General features: G+C 40.8%; 1 protein-coding gene across 1 annotated transcript in view; it reads right to left on the bottom strand.

The window, feature by feature from the left end:
• hcn4 (hyperpolarization activated cyclic nucleotide-gated potassium channel 4) overlaps positions 1-16,254 on the bottom strand; it is a 501,153-nt gene extending 484,899 nt beyond the window's left edge. Inside the window, exon 1 of the mRNA XM_059946189.1 lies at positions 15,498-16,254. Coding sequence (XP_059802172.1) covers positions 15,498-16,228 — 731 coding nt within the window. The 5' untranslated portion in view covers positions 16,229-16,254. The remainder of the gene's footprint in view (positions 1-15,497) is intronic.
• Positions 16,255-19,179: the final 2,925 nt, after the last annotated feature.

Here is a 19,179-nt window from a genome sequence, read left to right as displayed (position 1 = left end):
GCTGGGTCTGCCTCAGAAAGACAAGACTTTCCAAGCCATAACCAACACTTCATAAGCATCAATTCCATCAAATTATTTAGAGAAAAAACATACTTAGGTAAAGAAAACCTAAAAGCACATTGATCAGTTCTTAAACGCAAGAGATTCTGCAAATGATGGGAATCCAGAGTAACACACAAAATACTGGAGGAACTCAGCAGGTCTGGCAGCATCTATGGAAAGAAATGAGGAGTTGGTGTTCAGGACTACTGAAAGGTCTCAGCACAAAACATTAACTCTTTAAACCCTTCCATAGATGCTGCTTCACCTGCTGAGCTTCTCCAGCATTTTGTGTGCGTTGATCTGTAGTTGTAATTGCAACAAGCAATAGAAGTGACAACAAGAAATGATCAAAATACTTTGCTTATATTTCAGGCCGATTTGTAATTATTAATTTTGGCAATACACAAATACTATTACAGAAATAAATCTGTTTTATTTTTGCATAGATTTTGCCTTGTATGATTAATATAATTTGGAGTCCAGAATGTGTGAAATAAAAGATAGTTTATACAGAGAGAATGAAAATAATTTAAGAGTTAACACCTTTTTCTTCCCATTACCTGGAAAGACCAACCCACAGATCAAATTTTGTACTCTGCAATAATAATACTTTATTATAAGATGACAGATTGGTTGAGAATAAGTCTAAAGATCAAACTATAGCTCAATTATTGTTTTTCATCTTAACAGGAATCATTGAATGACTTGGCAGTTTGTGAGTGAATAAATACTTTATATGTAAAATCTAAAGACTTCCTTTTTCCAGAAAAATTGATGGGTACACAGGGGTAAAAACAGGAGTATACAACTAATAAAGCAATTATAATAATGTCCCTGTAAATTCCTTTCTTTCACATTAGTAGTCATTATTAGTGTTATGTCAAACATGCCTCAGCATACATACTCACCTGCGAGTCAGAAGGATTTAAGTCCAAGCCCAAGAGTTTTGAATGTTAAACTTCTAACACTAAGGGCTGTTGCTTTGTCATGGGTATCACTAATGGGAAACTGTTCACCAAAGGTCTTATACAAGGCTCTAGCAAAGTAAAAGGTTCCATGGTACTGTAGCGGTGTGCTACACGCAGCGCTAAAATTACGACACAGAGTCGGTAACTGCAGTCGAAGGAAAAAACTTTATTCGAAAACTTCAGCCTCACTTTTAAGCCTCCCTCAACCGGCCCCCCATGGCGCAGAGGCTCCAAAGCTCTGTGCTCGCAAACCCCCGTAGGCTATCTAATTGTGAGTCGGTTCGGATGCGCCAAGAAATGGGTCGCCACAGTACCATATTAAAAAACACAGGGAGTTACCCCTTTGTGTGCTTGCTACTACCTGTCACCTCAAACAATATTATAAAGTATACTGACATGCTACTGAGATCATTCTGTGCATATATTGACTTCTACTTTTCTCACACTATGATACTTGCACAAATTCAATCACAGCTAGACTATTCATTAGTTAATTGGCAAGACCAATGGCGGGGGAGCTAAGTAGCCTGGGTTGTCACATTGACCAGGCATTAGTGCCTCGGGGTTGCATGTTGCAGCAGCCAGGGAAGGAGCTGTCAGAGATGGCTTTGTGCAACTGGATTCCGTGCTGGGCTGAGCGCTGGCCCTTCCCATTAGTGCTGCCCTCTGGCGTTTGCTTGGTGGAAGACCAGCTGGAAGGTGTTCATCTGTGGCTGCACTTGAGCGAGGTGAGGAACTGCTGTGGGCTTGTTCTTGCAGAAACATGGCTCCAGGTCAACATCCCTGCCCCATCAATTTACAGGCCAAGGCACTGAGGGACATGGGCTATATTATTATTTTTTTATATAATTTTTGTAACTGTAAGTTTTTCTGTTATTGTAACTATATGTCAGGGCTGCAATGATGTAGTTAAAATGGATGTTATTCTAGCTGCAGTTATTCTCTCTTGAATAGACAATTTCAAGGGAACTATAACAGGAATGTAAAATCATGAAAGGTCTAAGGAGGGTGAACAGAGAGCAGCCATTTATCTTAGCAAGAAAGACGTAAAATGAATTAGTTGGCGGAAGGATTTGTGGGACAGCACAGTAGTGCACCTGGTAAAGCTGCTATTTCACAGCTCCAAAGACCTGTGCTCAATTCTGACCTCTGGAGCTGTCCATGTGGAGTTTGTACATTCTCTAGTTAACTGTGTTCGCTTCCTTAAAGGGCTTTGGTTTCCTCCCATATCTAAAAGTAGGTTAACTAGCAACTGCCCCAAGTGTATATACTTCAGTATGGGGTGAGGGGTAAAGGAGCTGATATGATTGAGGGAAACAAAATGGAATTAATGTAGGATTGGGCTAAGTGAGTCCATGAGAGCTGCACAATTCTGATGATGGGACCTGAGGGAACACACTCAGTGGCCACTTTATCAGGAACCTCCTGTACCTAACAAAGTGGCCACTGAGCATATATCTGTGAGCTTCAGGCTGCTATGCCCATCTAGTTCCTTGTGTTTGTAGTTCGAAGTTCGGCATGTTATGCTTCGGAGATGCTCTTTTGCCTGGTCTATTGAGCTATTGTCACTTTTCTGTCAGCTTGAAGCAGTCTAACCATTCTCCTCTGTCCTCTCCTATCAACAAGGTGTTTTGCCAACAGAACTGCCACTTACTGGATTTTTTTAAACTCTACGGTGTGATGTGCATGAAAATCAGAGGGAATCAATAGTTTCTGAAATACTCAAACCACCCATGGTCAAAGTCGCTTCCCCTATTCTGATTTTTGGTCTAAACAACAAATGAACCTCTTGACCATGTCTGTATGCTTTTATGCATTGAGTAGCTGCCACGTGATTGATAACATATTTGCATTAATGAGCAGGTATACAGGTGTACATAATAAAGTGGCCACTGAATGTATATTTTTCAACTGATCAATTTTGAAATACAAGGATTAACAGCTTGAAATTTTGGTGGGGGGGGGGCAGAAGTTCTCATTTAAAGAAGTAAAAACGACCAGAAGGAACAGTGATGTGCAGGGTGATGGACTGAGAACAATGAGATTAATCTAAGGCCCATTTCTGGCCAGCATGAAATCATTAAAATATTGGCTTCCTTCTGCATCATAAACATCTAATATTCTGTGGCAGAAATATTTCACTGACTGTTAAACAGTTTGGATTGTCCTAAGGGCCTGAAAGTTACTTTTCATCAGCTATCACATTAAGAATTCACATTAATTATGTAGGAGATAAAGTCAACTCATTAGTAGCAAGTAAAATATTAATTGTCTCATAGTTAGACTTCTGTAAACAAGAATTTGCACAACATGTCTATCCAATCCTCTGTGTGTAAATTAGAAGACTTTAGATGGGAATGCTTAACTGGTGCAGCAGAATTGTAGGAGAAAGGACTGGTCCATTTATTTTTTCTGTTCTCACTACGTAGTAGTTAAAAAGGTAATTGATTCATGGTGTAGTGTTCTTCCAATTAACTTGTACCCTGAGAGAGGTGCAAGATGGAAGTTGAGTCCTCCTCAATTGCAAAGATTCTGTAGAGTTATAAAGTTATTTTGTACTACAGCACGGTCCATCTAGTACACGCCGAACTATTATTCTGCCTGGACCCATCGAGGAATAGCCTTCCATAACCCTCCCATTCATGTACTATCCACATTTCTCTTATAAGTTGAAATCAAAACCGTGCCCAGCACTTCCACTGGCAGTTCATTCCACACCCTCACCACCCTAGATATCCTGTTGAAGCTCCTCCTCAGGTTCTCCTTAAGTATTTCACCTTTCATCCTTGCCTATGGACTAAATTTCTAGTGTCACCCAACCTCAGTAGAAAAAGCCTTTTTGCAATTACCCTATCACTACCCCTTATAAGTATATAGTATTTTATACCATTTTTATGCTTTTGCAGCTCAAGCTGGTAAAACCTGAGGCATGGGCATAGCCTAGCACACTCATTTCCCAATTGCAAGCAACTTTTGTGCTATTTTAGTGGTGTTTAGTATTGTAGCTTTCTGGACATTTACATAAAAATACTGTGTAGGACTAATTATTTAATGCTATTGTGTAGTAATTTTGGGATGACATGAGTTGTGGACAATACGACTGGGACGTATTCCATAGTCTTTCAATTTCCTCTTTTAATTCTGCATATTTCTGGTGTTTTGCAATGATTGATTTCTGTATATTGTGTGTGTTTGGAACGGCTATATCTATTAGGTAAGCTGTTCTTGATTGTTTATCCTGTAATATATTATTTTGGATTGTCCTATCTGTAACAATGGATCAGTCATAGTATAATTTATAGGACTCTGACTCTGAAACAGGATCAGCCTTGTATTTAAGGTAAGGTATGGCGTCTTTTATGTGTTTGCATTTTAAAACAATATTTTGGTGAATTGATTGTGCCTGTGTAATTAATCAGATTGAGTTAAACTGCTGCAATATGCTGTAATCCTTCTCTCAACTCCTCCGTCCCTGCTGCATCTGCTCTCAGGATGACGCTCCATTCCCTAACTAAGGAGATGTCATCCTCCTTAGGGAAAGTGGTTTCCCTTCCTCCACCATGAACGCTGCCCTCAAATACATCTCTTCCACTTCACACATATCTGCCCTCACCCCATCCTCCCACAACCCACCAACAATAGGGTTCCTCTTGTCCTCACCTACCACCCCACCGACCTCTGCCTCCAGCACATAATTCTCCATAATTTCCATCATCTTCAAAGGGATCCCACCACCAAGTATATCTTTCCTTCCCTACCCCATCCCCAAATTTCTGCTTTCCGCAGGGATCAGTCCCTACATGACACCCTTGTCTATTCATCCCTCCCCACTGTTCTCCTTCCTGGCACTTAGCCTTGTAAATAGAACAAGTTCTACACCTCCTCAGTCACTACCATTCAGGACCCCAATCACTCCTTCCAGATGAGATGACACTTCACCTGTGAGTCTGTTGGGGTCATCTACTGGACCTGGTGCTCCCAGTGTGGCTTCATGTATATTAGTGAAGCCTAACATAGATTGGGAGACCTCTTTGCTGAGCAACTCTGTCCTGTCCGCCAGAAAAAGTGGAATCACCCAGTGGCTTCCCATTCCTATTTCGACATCTACTGCTGTGCTGAGGCCGTACTCAAGTTGAAGGAGTAATATATTCCATCTGGGTAGCCTCTGACCTACTGGTATGAACATCGCTTTCTCAAACTTCTGGCAATGTCCCCCTTCACCCATTCCCTTTTCCCATGTCCCTCTCTCATCTTATCTTCTTACCAGCCCATCACCTTCCCCTGGTGTTCCTCCCCCTTCCTTTCTTCCACGGCCTTCTGTTCTCTCCCATCAGGTTCTCCCTTCTCCAGCCCTTTATCTCTTTCACCAATCAACTTCCCAGCTCTTTACTTCACCCCCTCTGCTCTCTCGATTTCGCCTATCCTCTAAGATTTATTCCTCCCCTCCCCCCCCACCTTTTTATTCCAACTTCTAATCTTTTTTCTCCAGTCCTGATGAAAGGTCTCAGCCCTAAGTGTTGGCTGTTTACTCTTTTCCATAGTCTGGTCTGCTGAGGTCCTCCAGCATTTTGTGTGTGTTCCAGTATCTGCAGATTTTCTTTTGTCTGTAATGTGTTAAATTATTTCTTGTTTCTCTCGACATTTTCTGTATTTATGATCTTGAAGTTGCTGGTCTATTATTATGCAATTTTGATCATTTTTTTGTATTTACCAACTGGTCCTCGCTTGCCACAAGGAACCTCTCTGTTTCTGAGAAGAGGTCTCGAATTCTGAACCAGGCATTTAGTGCTTCCTTGTCAACATCTAGTCTTCTCAGATCATGGGGATGTCTGCCACGGAGGGTCATGCTCTTTCATTGGTTAACTTTTTTTCTTCTATAGCGATAATTTCATTTTTCTGGATTATGCTTTTATTTAAGTTTAGTGGTGTGTACTTCTTATCAGAATTGCATGCACTCACATAGAGTGCTGAATCCTGTTTTCATTGATGAAAATATACCCTTAAAAGTTTTATCTGACTGTTGCATAATTTTTTAATGTCGGTTATTCCTCTTACTTCTTCTCTCCTAGGTAGTGTTAATCTAAATGTGCTTGAGTGTACATCGTGATTTCTAAAATTTGTCCTTTCAGTTGTTATTTTTCTTTGAAAATTTTCCAGGCCAGCTTTGCAGTAAGATATTATGTGAATAAATAGTGTTTATTGCCTTTGTTATACTTTTACCATTGAGGTCTGTTTGGCAGATTTTCTTAAATCTTGAAGTAAGTTCTTCAAATGTCTGCCCTTTATCTATTTTCTTTGCTTGCTGATATCCCAGATACTTACATATATGTTTCATATTCATCCATCAGTTGTATTGTGTCCTGCAGCTCTGTTTTGTATTCCATGAGATCTATTGCTCCTTTCTTTTTGTTTAATGTTCTGCACTTACCTAGTCCAAAGTTTATATTCATATCTTTAGAGAAAAGTTCTAGTATGTGAATAATTGCTTTAGCTTTACTGATGAAGGAGTATATAATTTGAAATCATCCGTGTTTGGAAGGTGTGTCAAGGTGTAATTCATCTGATTATCTCTGATTTGATATCCTATTTTCATCCAATTCAGTAAATTAGAGGGTGGGTTTAAAGCAAGACAAAACCATAGTGAGCTTAGAGAGTGTCCCTGAAAATGCCTCTGTTTATTTTGATAATGGTGTTTGTTCTTATGTGGTTGCTAACAAATGATAGCATGCCAATACTTCATCAGATGTTGCAGGAATTTCACAAATATTGGGTGCAGTTTATATATAATAAGAACCTCTATTGACCATGAGTGCAGGACAGAATCAAATGCTTTTTGGTAGTCAATACAACATAAAAGATTTCTACTCTTCCACTGGGCTTGATTTAGGATTACAGAATCCATTATCAGTTGTTCCTTACAGCCCCTTATGGCATCCTTTCTGCTCCTCTGTAAGTATAATCCAAGTGAGCAGTGATTAGTTGTGAGAAACGTGATTATACAATTTTATATATAGTTTGTAAACAAGTAATAGGATGATATTTTGATGGGTCATTTGTGATATCTCCTTTAGGTAAGAGATATGTTTCAACTTCCCTCAAAAATTCGTTCATTTTTTTCAGGATTTTAAGAAAATTGTTGATATATATTAACAGGTACAGATGAAGGCAATTAGTTGAAATACCAATAATTACAAATATTATTACTACTAGTACTTCTCCAGTTGTGGGTATTTTTATAAGCACTTTGAGCATATCCATTGTAACATCAGGTGTCTGCATGTCTTCAATTGTGTGAGTGCATTCTTTTTCCTCCCTAATCCAGCTTGCTTCATAATTGTGCATCACCCTTCTGACCAGATATTAGACCAAGAGTGCATTATCTCTGTTTTTGTTGGTGACATTTTAGTGCATCATATTCAGTTTCAATGTCCTGTATAAACCCTCTTCATTGTTCCTGAACTGATAGCTTGGTTTTCTTCGTCTGGCACAGTTCACATATCTATTTAGTCTGGCTTTGTATGCACCAAGCTTTCGTTTTAGTGTATCGATAAATTCTGCAATGCTTTTATTAGGATGATCATTTCTTGTACTTTATACTTTCTTAGTATTTCGTTAGCTTTTCTCTTAATTGCTGTTATTATTATTATTATTATTATTATTATTATTATTATTATTATGACTACTACTACTGTAGATACTTGTAAGTGATTCCCAACTGCTAGCAGGAAACCTGAATACCGTGATCCGATCTTGGGAATGAAGTGACACACAGAGAACATTTGGGAGGTGGGTAGGAATGCACAGAAAATAAGCTGTGCATTGCAAGCAAGTATTCTGATCTGGAGACTTCTGCAAAAGACACCCAGCTTTATGCTTCCCTATTAGCTCTCTCTTTCAAACTTACAACCTCAAAAGGTTTTTTTCTGTTGGAAACTCTGGATCTGGGGGGAGGGGAGGCGTAGTCTCAGAACACTGGGTCAACCATTTAAATTGGGGAGATTGTAGAATTTTATACCACAGTTTTTGGAACTGTCTACCGAAAAGTGCTGTAAGAATGTGTTCAGCCAGTAAGACAGAGGTGAGGAGAATATTTTTTACATGGAAGGCTGCAAATCTCCTGAGGATAATGGGTTCTCAGTTTACTGTCAATAAAGGAATAACAGGTCAGGTAACCAAGAGAACATAACAATGACAATGAGAAGGCCAGGGTGAGGGGGAAGGGCGAGGGCATGAAGCATAAACACGAGAGGTTCTGCAGGTGCTGGAAATCTTTAGCAACATACACAAAATGCTGGAAGAACGTGGCAAGTCAGGCAGCATCTATGGAGGGTCTTGCTTGAACTATTTATCACCCTCTATTGGTGCTGCCTGTCCTGCAGAATTCCTCCAGCGCTTTGTGCTTGTTGTTGGGCTTGAAGAATCTAGCTTCAAATCGCCGTTTTAAAACTTCAATTTAATGAAGTTAATGTTGTCCCAAATTTTCAGTCGCCGTTTCAGATATTGATCTATAACTCCAGAGAGTAATATTGTGGTTAGGTTTTAGACTTGTAATGATGTGGAATCAGACTTTCAAATCTCACCATAGTAGATGGAGATTTGGTGTTCAGCTAATTGAATACATTTTGGGATTCATAATAAGGATGATGTGACTATTTTAAAAAAACACTTGGTTTATTAATACCTTCAGGGTTTAGTAAGGAAATCAGTTCTCAGTCTACGCCTACCTGCAAAGTGTAAGTCTCTTATCTGACATGTTACATGGCCAAATAGTCAGGGATGGACGGGCTTAGACAGCAAAGCACACATCTTGAAACAGAATAAGAAAAAGAGTGACATTTCTGTTAGATACAGGGAAATATAACAACTTATACACAAAATCCATCAATCTAAATTTCCACATCAACAAAAGCATCCATTAGATATGTTATCAATCATGATATGTTATTTGTTTAGTGTCACAAGTTATACCCCAAGGTCTACCTTCTCTGTTGCTTTACTTTCACACATTATGGACTACAAATGGGCTAAAATGCCATCATAATGCATCTGTTCCAACCATTTCACAGTTCCGCAAATGATATTTATCTCAGTCAGTGCTGCTACTGCTGGGGATTGAAATAAACAAGTGGAAAGAATTCATACTGTTTATAACCATTTCAATGTCCTCTAAATAAACACCAGCGGATACCTATCCACCAATTTAAAACACAGAGCACAGCAATAAACAGGTAAAATGTGATAAGTATAACGACAGAGAGCAACCTCTTGTTGCCAGCCAATGGAAGTTTATGGGTCTTTCTTTAAGTACAAATGCACCAAGTGCTCTCTGTGTGTCAGTAATATGAGATGATCTTGATGATAATAACACACACAAAATGCTGAAGGAACTCAGCAGGTCCGTCAGCATCTATGGAGAGGAATAAACAGTCAACGTTCCAGGCAGAGACCCTCAGATCAAAATGTCAACTGTTTATTCCTCTCCATAGATGCTGTCTGACCTGCTGATTTTCTCCAGGGGGGTGTGTGTGTGTGTGTGTGTGTGTGTGTGTGTGTGTGTGTGTGTGTGTGTGTGTGTGTGTGTGTGTGTGTGTGTGTGTGTGTGTGTGGGTGTGTGGGTGTGTGTGTGTGTGTGTGTGTGTGTGTGTGCGTGTATTGCTGTGGATTTTGAGCATCTGCAGAATGTGTGTGTGTGTGTGTGTGTGTGTGTATTGCTGTGGATTTTGAGCATCTGCAGAATCTCTTGCATCTTGCTGATAACAACTTGCAAATATGTACCAGCTTAAAATGTTGAATTATTGAAATGCTTCTCAGAAGCATTATCAAACAAAGACTCACATTGAGAATCGATAGGTCTGATAATCTTGATCAAACATTATCTTGATCTAAAGAAAGTTCTAGAACTAAAGGGATTGGGGTCAGGATGTAGGGAAAAGTTCTGATCAGTTTGGAAAATAAGAAAATAATCTTAAAAATCATCATCCTGCCCAATGTACATCAATGAGCGGAGGTGGAACTGGTGACACAATATGACTTAGACAGTGGGATGACCTCATGTTAACAGAAAGTGAAAAGAGGGAGATTTATTGACAAACATAACAAAAGCATAATGAAGTTTCACCGGCAGACATGACCAGCCGGGTCAGTCAGATGATATTACAAAAGAGGAAATAAGCAGTTTTAGTGGTGGCACTAATGTGTGCTTGAATGGTCAGTCAGTTTTAAATTTGACAGATATAGACACATTATCAGGTGGACTATATTTACAATTTCTCAGCAAAGGAGTTCTCCATCTTCAAATGTACATCTGCACAGGGAGACAGAACATACAAAATACTTGGAAGCCCTCTTTATTGATCAGGTTCAGCTGACACAAGGTCAAATGTTGGCCTGTGTTTCTTCACTGCTTATAAAACTACGTAATGCAAGGAAGCCAAAAGCAAAGACACCTTGATACGAATGCAGATATCTCACCTCCTAAACTTGATTACTTTTTTGTATTATTGCATTGGTGATATAAATTTTCAAGAATGACAAAGGAAAGGAAGCCTTATGGAAAAAATCTACTGCACTTCACAGTTCTTACAATTAGAACAAGTACAGTCTGCATTGAATAACTTTCTGTGAAGGTGTGGTTCCAGACTTATTCTTCCTTGTAGGTATACTAGTGCTGAAAAATGAGGACAATTATTGTTACCCATGTTACAATGTTCTAAGAAAAATATTGTACCGGAACCTACTTAAAACTTAAGAATGAACTGTTAAAATTAATTATAAACTGTGGGTCATTGTCATATTGTGAAATAGTCCTAAACTGCCTTATAAGGTATCATTAAAACTTTAAAAATTAAGTGGTATTTTGTGAGGTTTCTCTGTTTAAATAGAGATAAGACATCCCTGATTCATTGTGTGCTGATCTCATCCAGAGTAGGAGTTGTCCTGCTTTCCTTACCAATGCTTCTTGGCTCACAAGGGGAAAAATGACCAATATTCCCACTTGTCCAGAAGTTTTGCAGATGCTGGGCAAGGAGAAGGTGAAGTGACAGACAAGAAGCCAGAGGAACTCAGCAGATCAGACAGCATCTGTGGAGGTAAATGGACAGCTTGAGACCCTTCATCTGAACTAATCTTTTATTAGTCGAGGCATTGAGTTCAAAAGTCAAGAAGTTACAATGCAGCTTTATAAAACTCTAGCTGTGCTGCATCTGCGGTATTATATACAGTTCTGGTCACGCAATAATATGAAGGATGTCAAGAGTTTGGCAAAGATGCAGGAGAGAGATACCAGGAAGCTGCCTGGATTAGAGAGCATATTCTGCAATGAAAGTCAAACTTGGGATGTTTTCTCTGGAGCGGCAAAAGTTAAGGGGAAATCTGATAGAGGTTTGTAAGATTTTGAGAGGCATAGATGGAGTAGACAGTCAGTATCTTTTCCCTAGGTTTGAAATGTCTAATGCCAAAGGGCATGCTTTTGAGGTGAGTGGGGTTAAGTTCAAAGGAGATGTGATGGGAATGTTTTTTACACAGAGAGTAATGGGTTTCTGGAATGTATTGGCTGGGATGGTGGTTGGCAGTTACATTAGGGACTTCTAAGAGACATTTAGATACACACATGAATGGGAGAAAAATGGAAGGATATGGATGTTGTGCTGTCAGAAGGGATAGTTTAGTTGGGCATTTGATCATTTATTTAGTTTGGCTCAATATTGTGGGCTGAAGGGCCTGTTCCTGTGTTGTACTGCTCTATGTTCTATGGTCATCACCATGCTGAGTTCCTCCAGCATCTTGCTTGTTTCTTCAGATTCCAGCATCTGCCATCTCCAAAGATAGGGTGGACTTCTGTATCTCTAAAAGAACTCCCTTCATCTTCTTTACAGGGCTGATTTTTATTTTCACCTGAGAGGGCTGGTAACATCTCCAAAAGCACAGCACTCTCTCAATACCACAATGAACTGAGAACAAACACTCAATGGCAAGTTTATTAGGAACACCTGAACCTGCTCATTAATACAAATATCCAATCAGCCAATCATGTGGCAGCAACTCAATGCATAAAACCATGGATATGGTGCTTAAGAGGTTCTGCTGTTGTTTAGACCAAACATCAAAATGTGATCTTCGAGACTTTGACCATGGAATGATTGTTGGTGCCATATGGGGTAGTTTGATTATCTCAGGTACTGCAAACCTCCTGGGATTTTTGCACACAACAGTCTTTAGAGTTTACAGAGAATGGTGCAAAAAAAAAACAAACAAAAGCGTCCAGTGAGTGAAGGTTCTGTGAGCAAAAATGCCTTGTTAATGAAGGAGGTCAGAAGAGACTAGCTAGACTGCTTCATACTAACAGGAAGACAATGGTAACTCAATAAACCATGCATTGCATCAGTGGTATGTAGAAGAGGATCTCTGAATGCACTACATTCTACTGAAGACCATCCATTCACATGTTCAAAATAAGTGAACTAAAAGTGCTTCTCACTTACATCAATGAAACCACGGTGCTTCCCACATACTATACCCTGTGGTTTGTTAAACATGAAGAGGAGGTGATGCATTGTACCACATTGAAATTGTCTGTGACTCATTAAACACAGACTAGCTCTACAATCAATGTGATTCAGGTTTAATCAGCCCGGTTGAAAAAAAAATGATACACTCTTACACCAAGAGCTGTCACAACACATTTCTAAACTGCTTGCACTTGTTGACATACAGCAGGATGGTTTAAACTTTAAGAACCCACAACAGCATTTGCAGTAACTTGTAAACAGATTGAAATTGTTACAACTCAGTACTGAGTTATGTATAAACAATAAGGTAAAACATGAATTAGACAGCAGAAACAGAAACAGATTTTGAGACTTTGCTGATTATAGTTCCAAATTATATTTCATTATTTCAGGTCAAATTCCTTAATTGAAATCCTGAAGAAACAATTATTTAATTGTTACTCCTTAACACTGCATTAACTACAGACTCTTTTATAGAATCACTCAGAATATACCTTGACTACATGATACAGTATATTTACCTAACACCGGAGTGAAAAACAAAAGTATGTTCTATCCAGTCTTAAAACAACACAGTTCAAGGTATTCTCTAATTGCATTGGAACTTTTTCAAAGAAAAGTTATTTGACATTAGTCCAGAGATGATGGAAAGTATTGAGGGGCGATGGGTGGTGTAAATACAAGAAGAACCAGCTTCCACTCAGCCTTGTGCTGGCATGGACTTATGCCCTCCTGTTAGCCCAGCCTTCCATTCCTTATATTGATCCTCACTTATCTGCTAGGGTCTACTTTTTATCTCCTTCCTCCCACAGTTCATGGTGTTGCCAAGGCCCTTCTGGTGAAGCTACTGAAACAACTGCCTTTTCCGTGGTTCACGTCCAACCACAACGATTCACAGATGCATTGTGTAAATTTTAGCAACTAGTAGACTGGTCTATTCTTCACTGTCTTCCAGGAACTTAGCGGGTCAAACGGCATCATGAAGACGAAGGGATGGTCGACGTCTCGGGATGAGGCCCTGCATCTGGACTAGTTGCCCCCCCCCCCACTTGGGCCGATGAGCCCTTCCAGCTGTTTGCCTTTTGCTCCAGATTCCAGCATGTGCAGTCTGTTGTGTCCCGTCCCGCCTTCTAAAGTTTATTTCAAATGCCTCACTCACGACTGAAATGTTGACAATTGTTTTATTCCATTGCATTACCAGACCAATGTCATTTCGTTAAGAAGTGTGACATGATAAGCCTAACGCATTGCGTAGGGTGTTAGACATCGCCAATTTATAAACTCGACTCTTACCAAATAGTTATGTATTTAAAATATAAGGAAACAGAGATAATTAATAAATGGATTAAAACGTCTGCTAAAACAGTAGATATTAATTTCACCTGGAAGTATTGAGCTTATGTGTCGATATGCGGCAGTGTTATTTCGGGACTGTACACAATAAAGGTGATGGTGAAGATGGAATCTCATCTCAGGGTTCAGGTGACAGCCTATAAATTATTGACACATTGCCATCGCAGTTTATCATATCATCTGAACACATGCACAAGGTTAAAGTCCTGTAATTGCTGTTATAAACCCATCAGTACTAATGACGACGAAATCAGATTAATTATAAGTTACAGCGTCGGGCAAAACCCTCTTTCGCAGCCGTCTGTGGGGAAGAAACAAGCAAGGTTTGTTTTCGCGAGAACTTTACGAAGAGATCATCAACGAGAAATTAAGCTATCCTACAATACGGCAAGTGAGGGGGTCGGATTTCCCTTGTTAAAATCCGATTGTGGCGTTAGAGAATTTATATTCTACAAAACAGTACAGATCTTTACATGTTTAGTCTGCGATTTCCCCCATGTCAGATAATTTGTACTTTGCACATCAAGCATCATTACTATATCCATTGATGGAGAGCAACTTTCCTCGCTCTGTTCTGCGGGGAACTTTGTTACTGAACGCTGGTCTGGCAATGTGCTGCGAGCAACGTGTTAACTTTCCTTTGCAAGATACAGTCCCAACAACCAAATGTGGTTTTCAGAACCAAGGATAACAGCTTCTTGTCAACAGAACTTAAAGAGATCGTAATAGGCTGTCAACCTGCGAAGTCCTGTTTCTCTGGCTTATAACTCGTCCTTCACGCTCTCCCTCACTCCTCCACACCTTATTTTAGCTTTAGTTGCGCGTTAGAAGAAGGTGCTATCGGCAATGAAGAGCCTGTTCATACTCACACAGAGGCTCACTGACAACAGTTCGGAATGGAGCTGCTCCCGAAGACCGCTTCTCCCTCTTATCTTTCGCCCCATATGCTTTTCCTTCTAATTCAATGGAAGGATGTCATAACGAAGTGTGTAAATATTAAACTATATTTTGCAACGAGACATGGCGTTAGAGCTACCAGCGTAGGGTTCGGAAACAGTCACAGAGAGTTTTAAAACAGACTATTAAAACACTTGCAACTCATCCGGTGGTAAACTAACATATTTTAAAAGTTTGACCATAAATGATCCAAATTGCCCTATATACAAACAGCAAAAGATTTGCCGATGCAGTAAGGAGGGAAAGAAACATCGTTTTTAAGATCTGATATGAAGAACGAGGTGTATATTTCTCTAGGAGACAATTACGTGTGGAATTCGCTGCAAACGCCGATCTAAATGTTGCTTAATTTTGCAATGAAAACCTAGTTTTGAGTTCCTAGTCTGGGTTAACAAAAAGGTTTTGGAAATTAATACTACATTAACTAATCAAGCTCCCCAAATTTATATTCCTGCGCTGCTAGGCAAGGTTTGTTTTAGTACTACAGCACCAACCCGCTTACCTCAAACTTTACTGGAGTTCGGTGTTTTCCACCGAGAAGCCGTGAACGCGCAGAGAACTGCGGGGGAGGGGGGTGCTTTTTGGCGTAAATTTACGGTAAGTATTTTAAGTGATTTTAAGTCGTTGGTGTGGCAGTGCAGTAGGCATATAGGGAAACAATAATCGGTACCTGAAATCGCTGTAAGGATGAACAATCCAAAACCCAGCCGATTTGACGCGCTCCTGCTCTCTCTCCACAGCCTTCTGGCTCCCAAACATTCTCAGGGAAAACTTGTTAACTCCGGGCTGTAGCATTGCTCCGAACTGTCTTTGCATGAAGCCGGTTTGGCTGGCCCGCAAGTCGTCTTCCAGGAAGATCTGGTCGGTGCCGTCCGCTTTAAACAACGCCGACCTCTCCTCCTGCTCGGTCGCCGCCGCCGTCGGCTGCTTGCCACCCGGTCGCCCGCTCTGTACCGAAGCTGACCCCGAGCTCGAGCCGTCCTCGCTGCCCGGGTTGGTGCCCTCGCTCGGAGTGGACTCCCCTTCACCGATCAGGAGCTTGCCCTCAGCCACATCGTCTTCGTGCAGTTGCCTGCTGCCGACGGAGGAGAGGCTTCCACGGAAACGCCGACAGTCCCCGTTGGAGCTGGTCTTGCCGAGCTTACTGACATCTGTTTCCACGGTCTTGCCTTCCCCTCCCTTGGCGTCCCCAGCCCACCTTGCGCCTCCCCCAGTAGGTGAGGGAAGTGGCTTCATCTTAATGCTCCTTCGGTTGGGATCACGGTCTCCGTCGCACTCCATCATGTTGTCTTTGGTTCCTATCTGCTGGGGGAGACTGTACAGCCTCTTCCGCATGGCAGGAGGCAACCTCTCCATCTCCCCTCCGGCGGGAACACCGAGCCTGCCCCTCTCCTCCAGCATCCCGAGTGCGTCTGCGGCCGGCGAGTCACGGGCATTTCCTCCAAGGTATCTGAATTACACGGCGCATTTCACCCCAGACACCGTGATGCACAGAGAGCAAATACAAACATCACCCCTCCTCCTCCTCCTCCTCCTCCTTTCCCTTTATGGCAGAATTATTGCCGCTTCTCTTCTTTAAACTTTTAAGAAGGCCGGTGGGGGGGGGGGGGCGAGGAAGCGTCTCTCGTTCTCGAACCACTAGCGGACGGGCCCCCGAAGAGAAATTATATTTTTGCTAAGACATTAATAACACAGGGAAATAAAATCAAGGGACGTTTACCCTTTGGAGTTACATAGCAGACACAAAGCAGGTCACCAGTAGTCTAGGCACGGCTGCGCGCCGCTGTACCGCAATGATTAAACAGAGGAGAACGTTTCTTACAATCGAGACCGGTTTGCATCTTTTTTCTTAACGTCGCCTTTACTGAGCAAGAAAACATGATCCATGGGGTTGCTATAGGAGATACCCTCCCAATGTGTTAACCCGAGCAGGCATCTTTCCATCGGAGCTACGTAATTGCACGGTTAGAAAACCAGTTCTAACGCAGCTGAGAACACACTTCTCAGGAATGAGAACCATCCTCCGAGGTACACAACTGTTGCTAACTTGAAGCGCAACTGTGGGCAGTGAAAACATTATTTTTCCACCTAGTGCCTGGAATTCGCTCTTCCTGTCATTGCTTCCCTTGCGATCGTCCAGGGGTCATTCTCCTTCGTTTTGAGCTCTGAGTACATTTTTTAGAAGGATGAGGTGGCCGAACGAGGATCTGAACAGCGGCCACGCCGCGTTCCGCATCGAACATGAAACGACCTCAATTCAGGAAGTCTGTTCAATCTTAAATGACATTTCACAGGGGAGATTCGCTTTCTCTCTCTCTCTTCAGGAGTCTTCCAATCAATCGCTTCGAGGGCGGACGGTGGCCATTTTACACACAGTAAGATTCCATGAATCCCGAATCGCGGAGTTAAATAAAAAGAGGCAAAGATGCTGGAAATGCTCAGCAGGCGGGTGGCATCTACTTTTCAACAGAAAATAACCACTTCTACCGTTCAACAGAAGAGAAACAAGTTATGTTGTGCAACTTTTGTTTTCCAAATTTAGTCCAGCCTTATATTTAATTTAAAACCTTTATTTATATGTTTACTCCTGCGAAGTTTTTTTTAAATTCGGATTTGCAGCATCTGCGGTATTTTATTTTTGACTCTGGGCTTTAAATTCCTTCTGGTCGAGGAGCAGTATCTGAGGCACTTGTTATTTTGACATCCCGCTGCATCTCACTCTTTCTATAGAGACTGCCCGAACTGCTGTATTTTCTGCGTTTTTTTAAATTTCGGATTTCCAGCATCTGCAGTTTTTTTCATGCATCATTTAATATTTATGTAAAGGACCTGTGACACTGAAGCATTCTGCTGCAGTAATGTACTGACATTCAAGACCAGTTGAAAATGGGCCATCAAATTTCCAAAGGTGGAATTCTCATGATCAATCACATCTACTATGTTTAGAAGCCCATCGGTGAGTTCGGGTCTCAAAAGACTATGTCTCTATCAGTTTGCGTATTTTCAACAACTTTGTCCTTAAGTATGGTGCTTCTTATAGATTTTAGGCGCAGTCCTTTGCTATGACAACAAATGTCATTTCTGTACAATATTAGCCATCTGAAAACATCAATTGGTTCTTTTGTCCTAAGTACAAAATTAGGTTTGAAGATGGATGACAGTGTAAGGAAATACACAGCAGACAAGCAAAATGGCTTATCTCAGTAATATCAGTGTTTCTCAACTGAACACAGTTGCCATGAATTCATCCAGCTTCCCCTTGCAATTCCTTGTGAACTTGTGCTGACACATTACAAGCACACGTTCTGGGTAAAAAGCTTTACTATTGAGTGGCTTTCTTTAAACTTTACTTTGAAACTTATTTTGAGCTTTTGGCATGCATGAAGACCCTCTGAGATGGTCACAGTGGGTATCGATCAGAAACAGACATGAGAGACTGCAGATGCTGGAATGTAGAGCAGTAAGGTTGATGCAGGAGGAAAACAGTGGGTCAGACTCATTCAATTGAAGGATAAACGGTTCAGATGAAGTATCACGACTCAGCATGTTGACTGTCCATTTCCTTCCGCAGCTTCAGCTTGACTTGCTGAGTTCCTCCAGCATATTCTTTATTTATTGATCGATATCATTAGATAAGGTCAAAACTTGGTAAAGGATCTATAGCGTGTGCTCAGGATTTCCTCCTGGTTGCTTGTTAATCATAAGATGTCTTTTAAAGTTCCTGCTAGCAAATATTAAGAAAAAGACTTTGTGGACATTTGGGGTGACTGTGAATTTGAAAAGTAACCAATTATTAGGGAGTGTGACTTTGACGTAAGCACTATCTAAAACCGCATTCAATGTATCTGATTCATTTTCATAGAAGATAGAACAGCATAATACTTTGTAGGCCCTTTGGCCCACAGTGTTGTGTTGACCTATGAAACTATTCCAAGAGCAATCTAACTCTTCCCTCCCACATAGCCCTCCAATTTTCTTTCATCCATTCATATGTGAGAAAGATTTGTCTTTCTCAATACTTCACCAGTGTTTTTCCAATAAAGAGTCCTAAGAATTGTTGAGAATGTTGGCTAACACGGTATGGTATGTGCAAACCTAAGCTACTTTTAGATCTTGAATGTGGATATCACCCCGTTGTGTGGATGATAAGTGGAAGGAAGTTATGAAACTAGATGGAGTAACATTAGCAGCAGGAGAGGGGAAGATCAGGTAAGGGTGGGAAGAATAAAAAGAGAAGAAAGAGGCCACAGATCACTACACACTTAGCCTGTTGTGGGCTTCATCAATATCTTACCTTTGGTCCCCAATTTCCTATGAAACTCAGAACTCCAAAAATCTATCAACCCTGTTCT

The sequence above is a fragment of the Hypanus sabinus genome, chromosome 21 (assembly GCF_030144855.1).
Source record: "Hypanus sabinus isolate sHypSab1 chromosome 21, sHypSab1.hap1, whole genome shotgun sequence".
In the NCBI taxonomy this organism is placed as follows: domain Eukaryota; kingdom Metazoa; phylum Chordata; class Chondrichthyes; order Myliobatiformes; family Dasyatidae; genus Hypanus; species Hypanus sabinus.
This window is presented reverse-complemented; position numbering and strand designations above follow the sequence as displayed.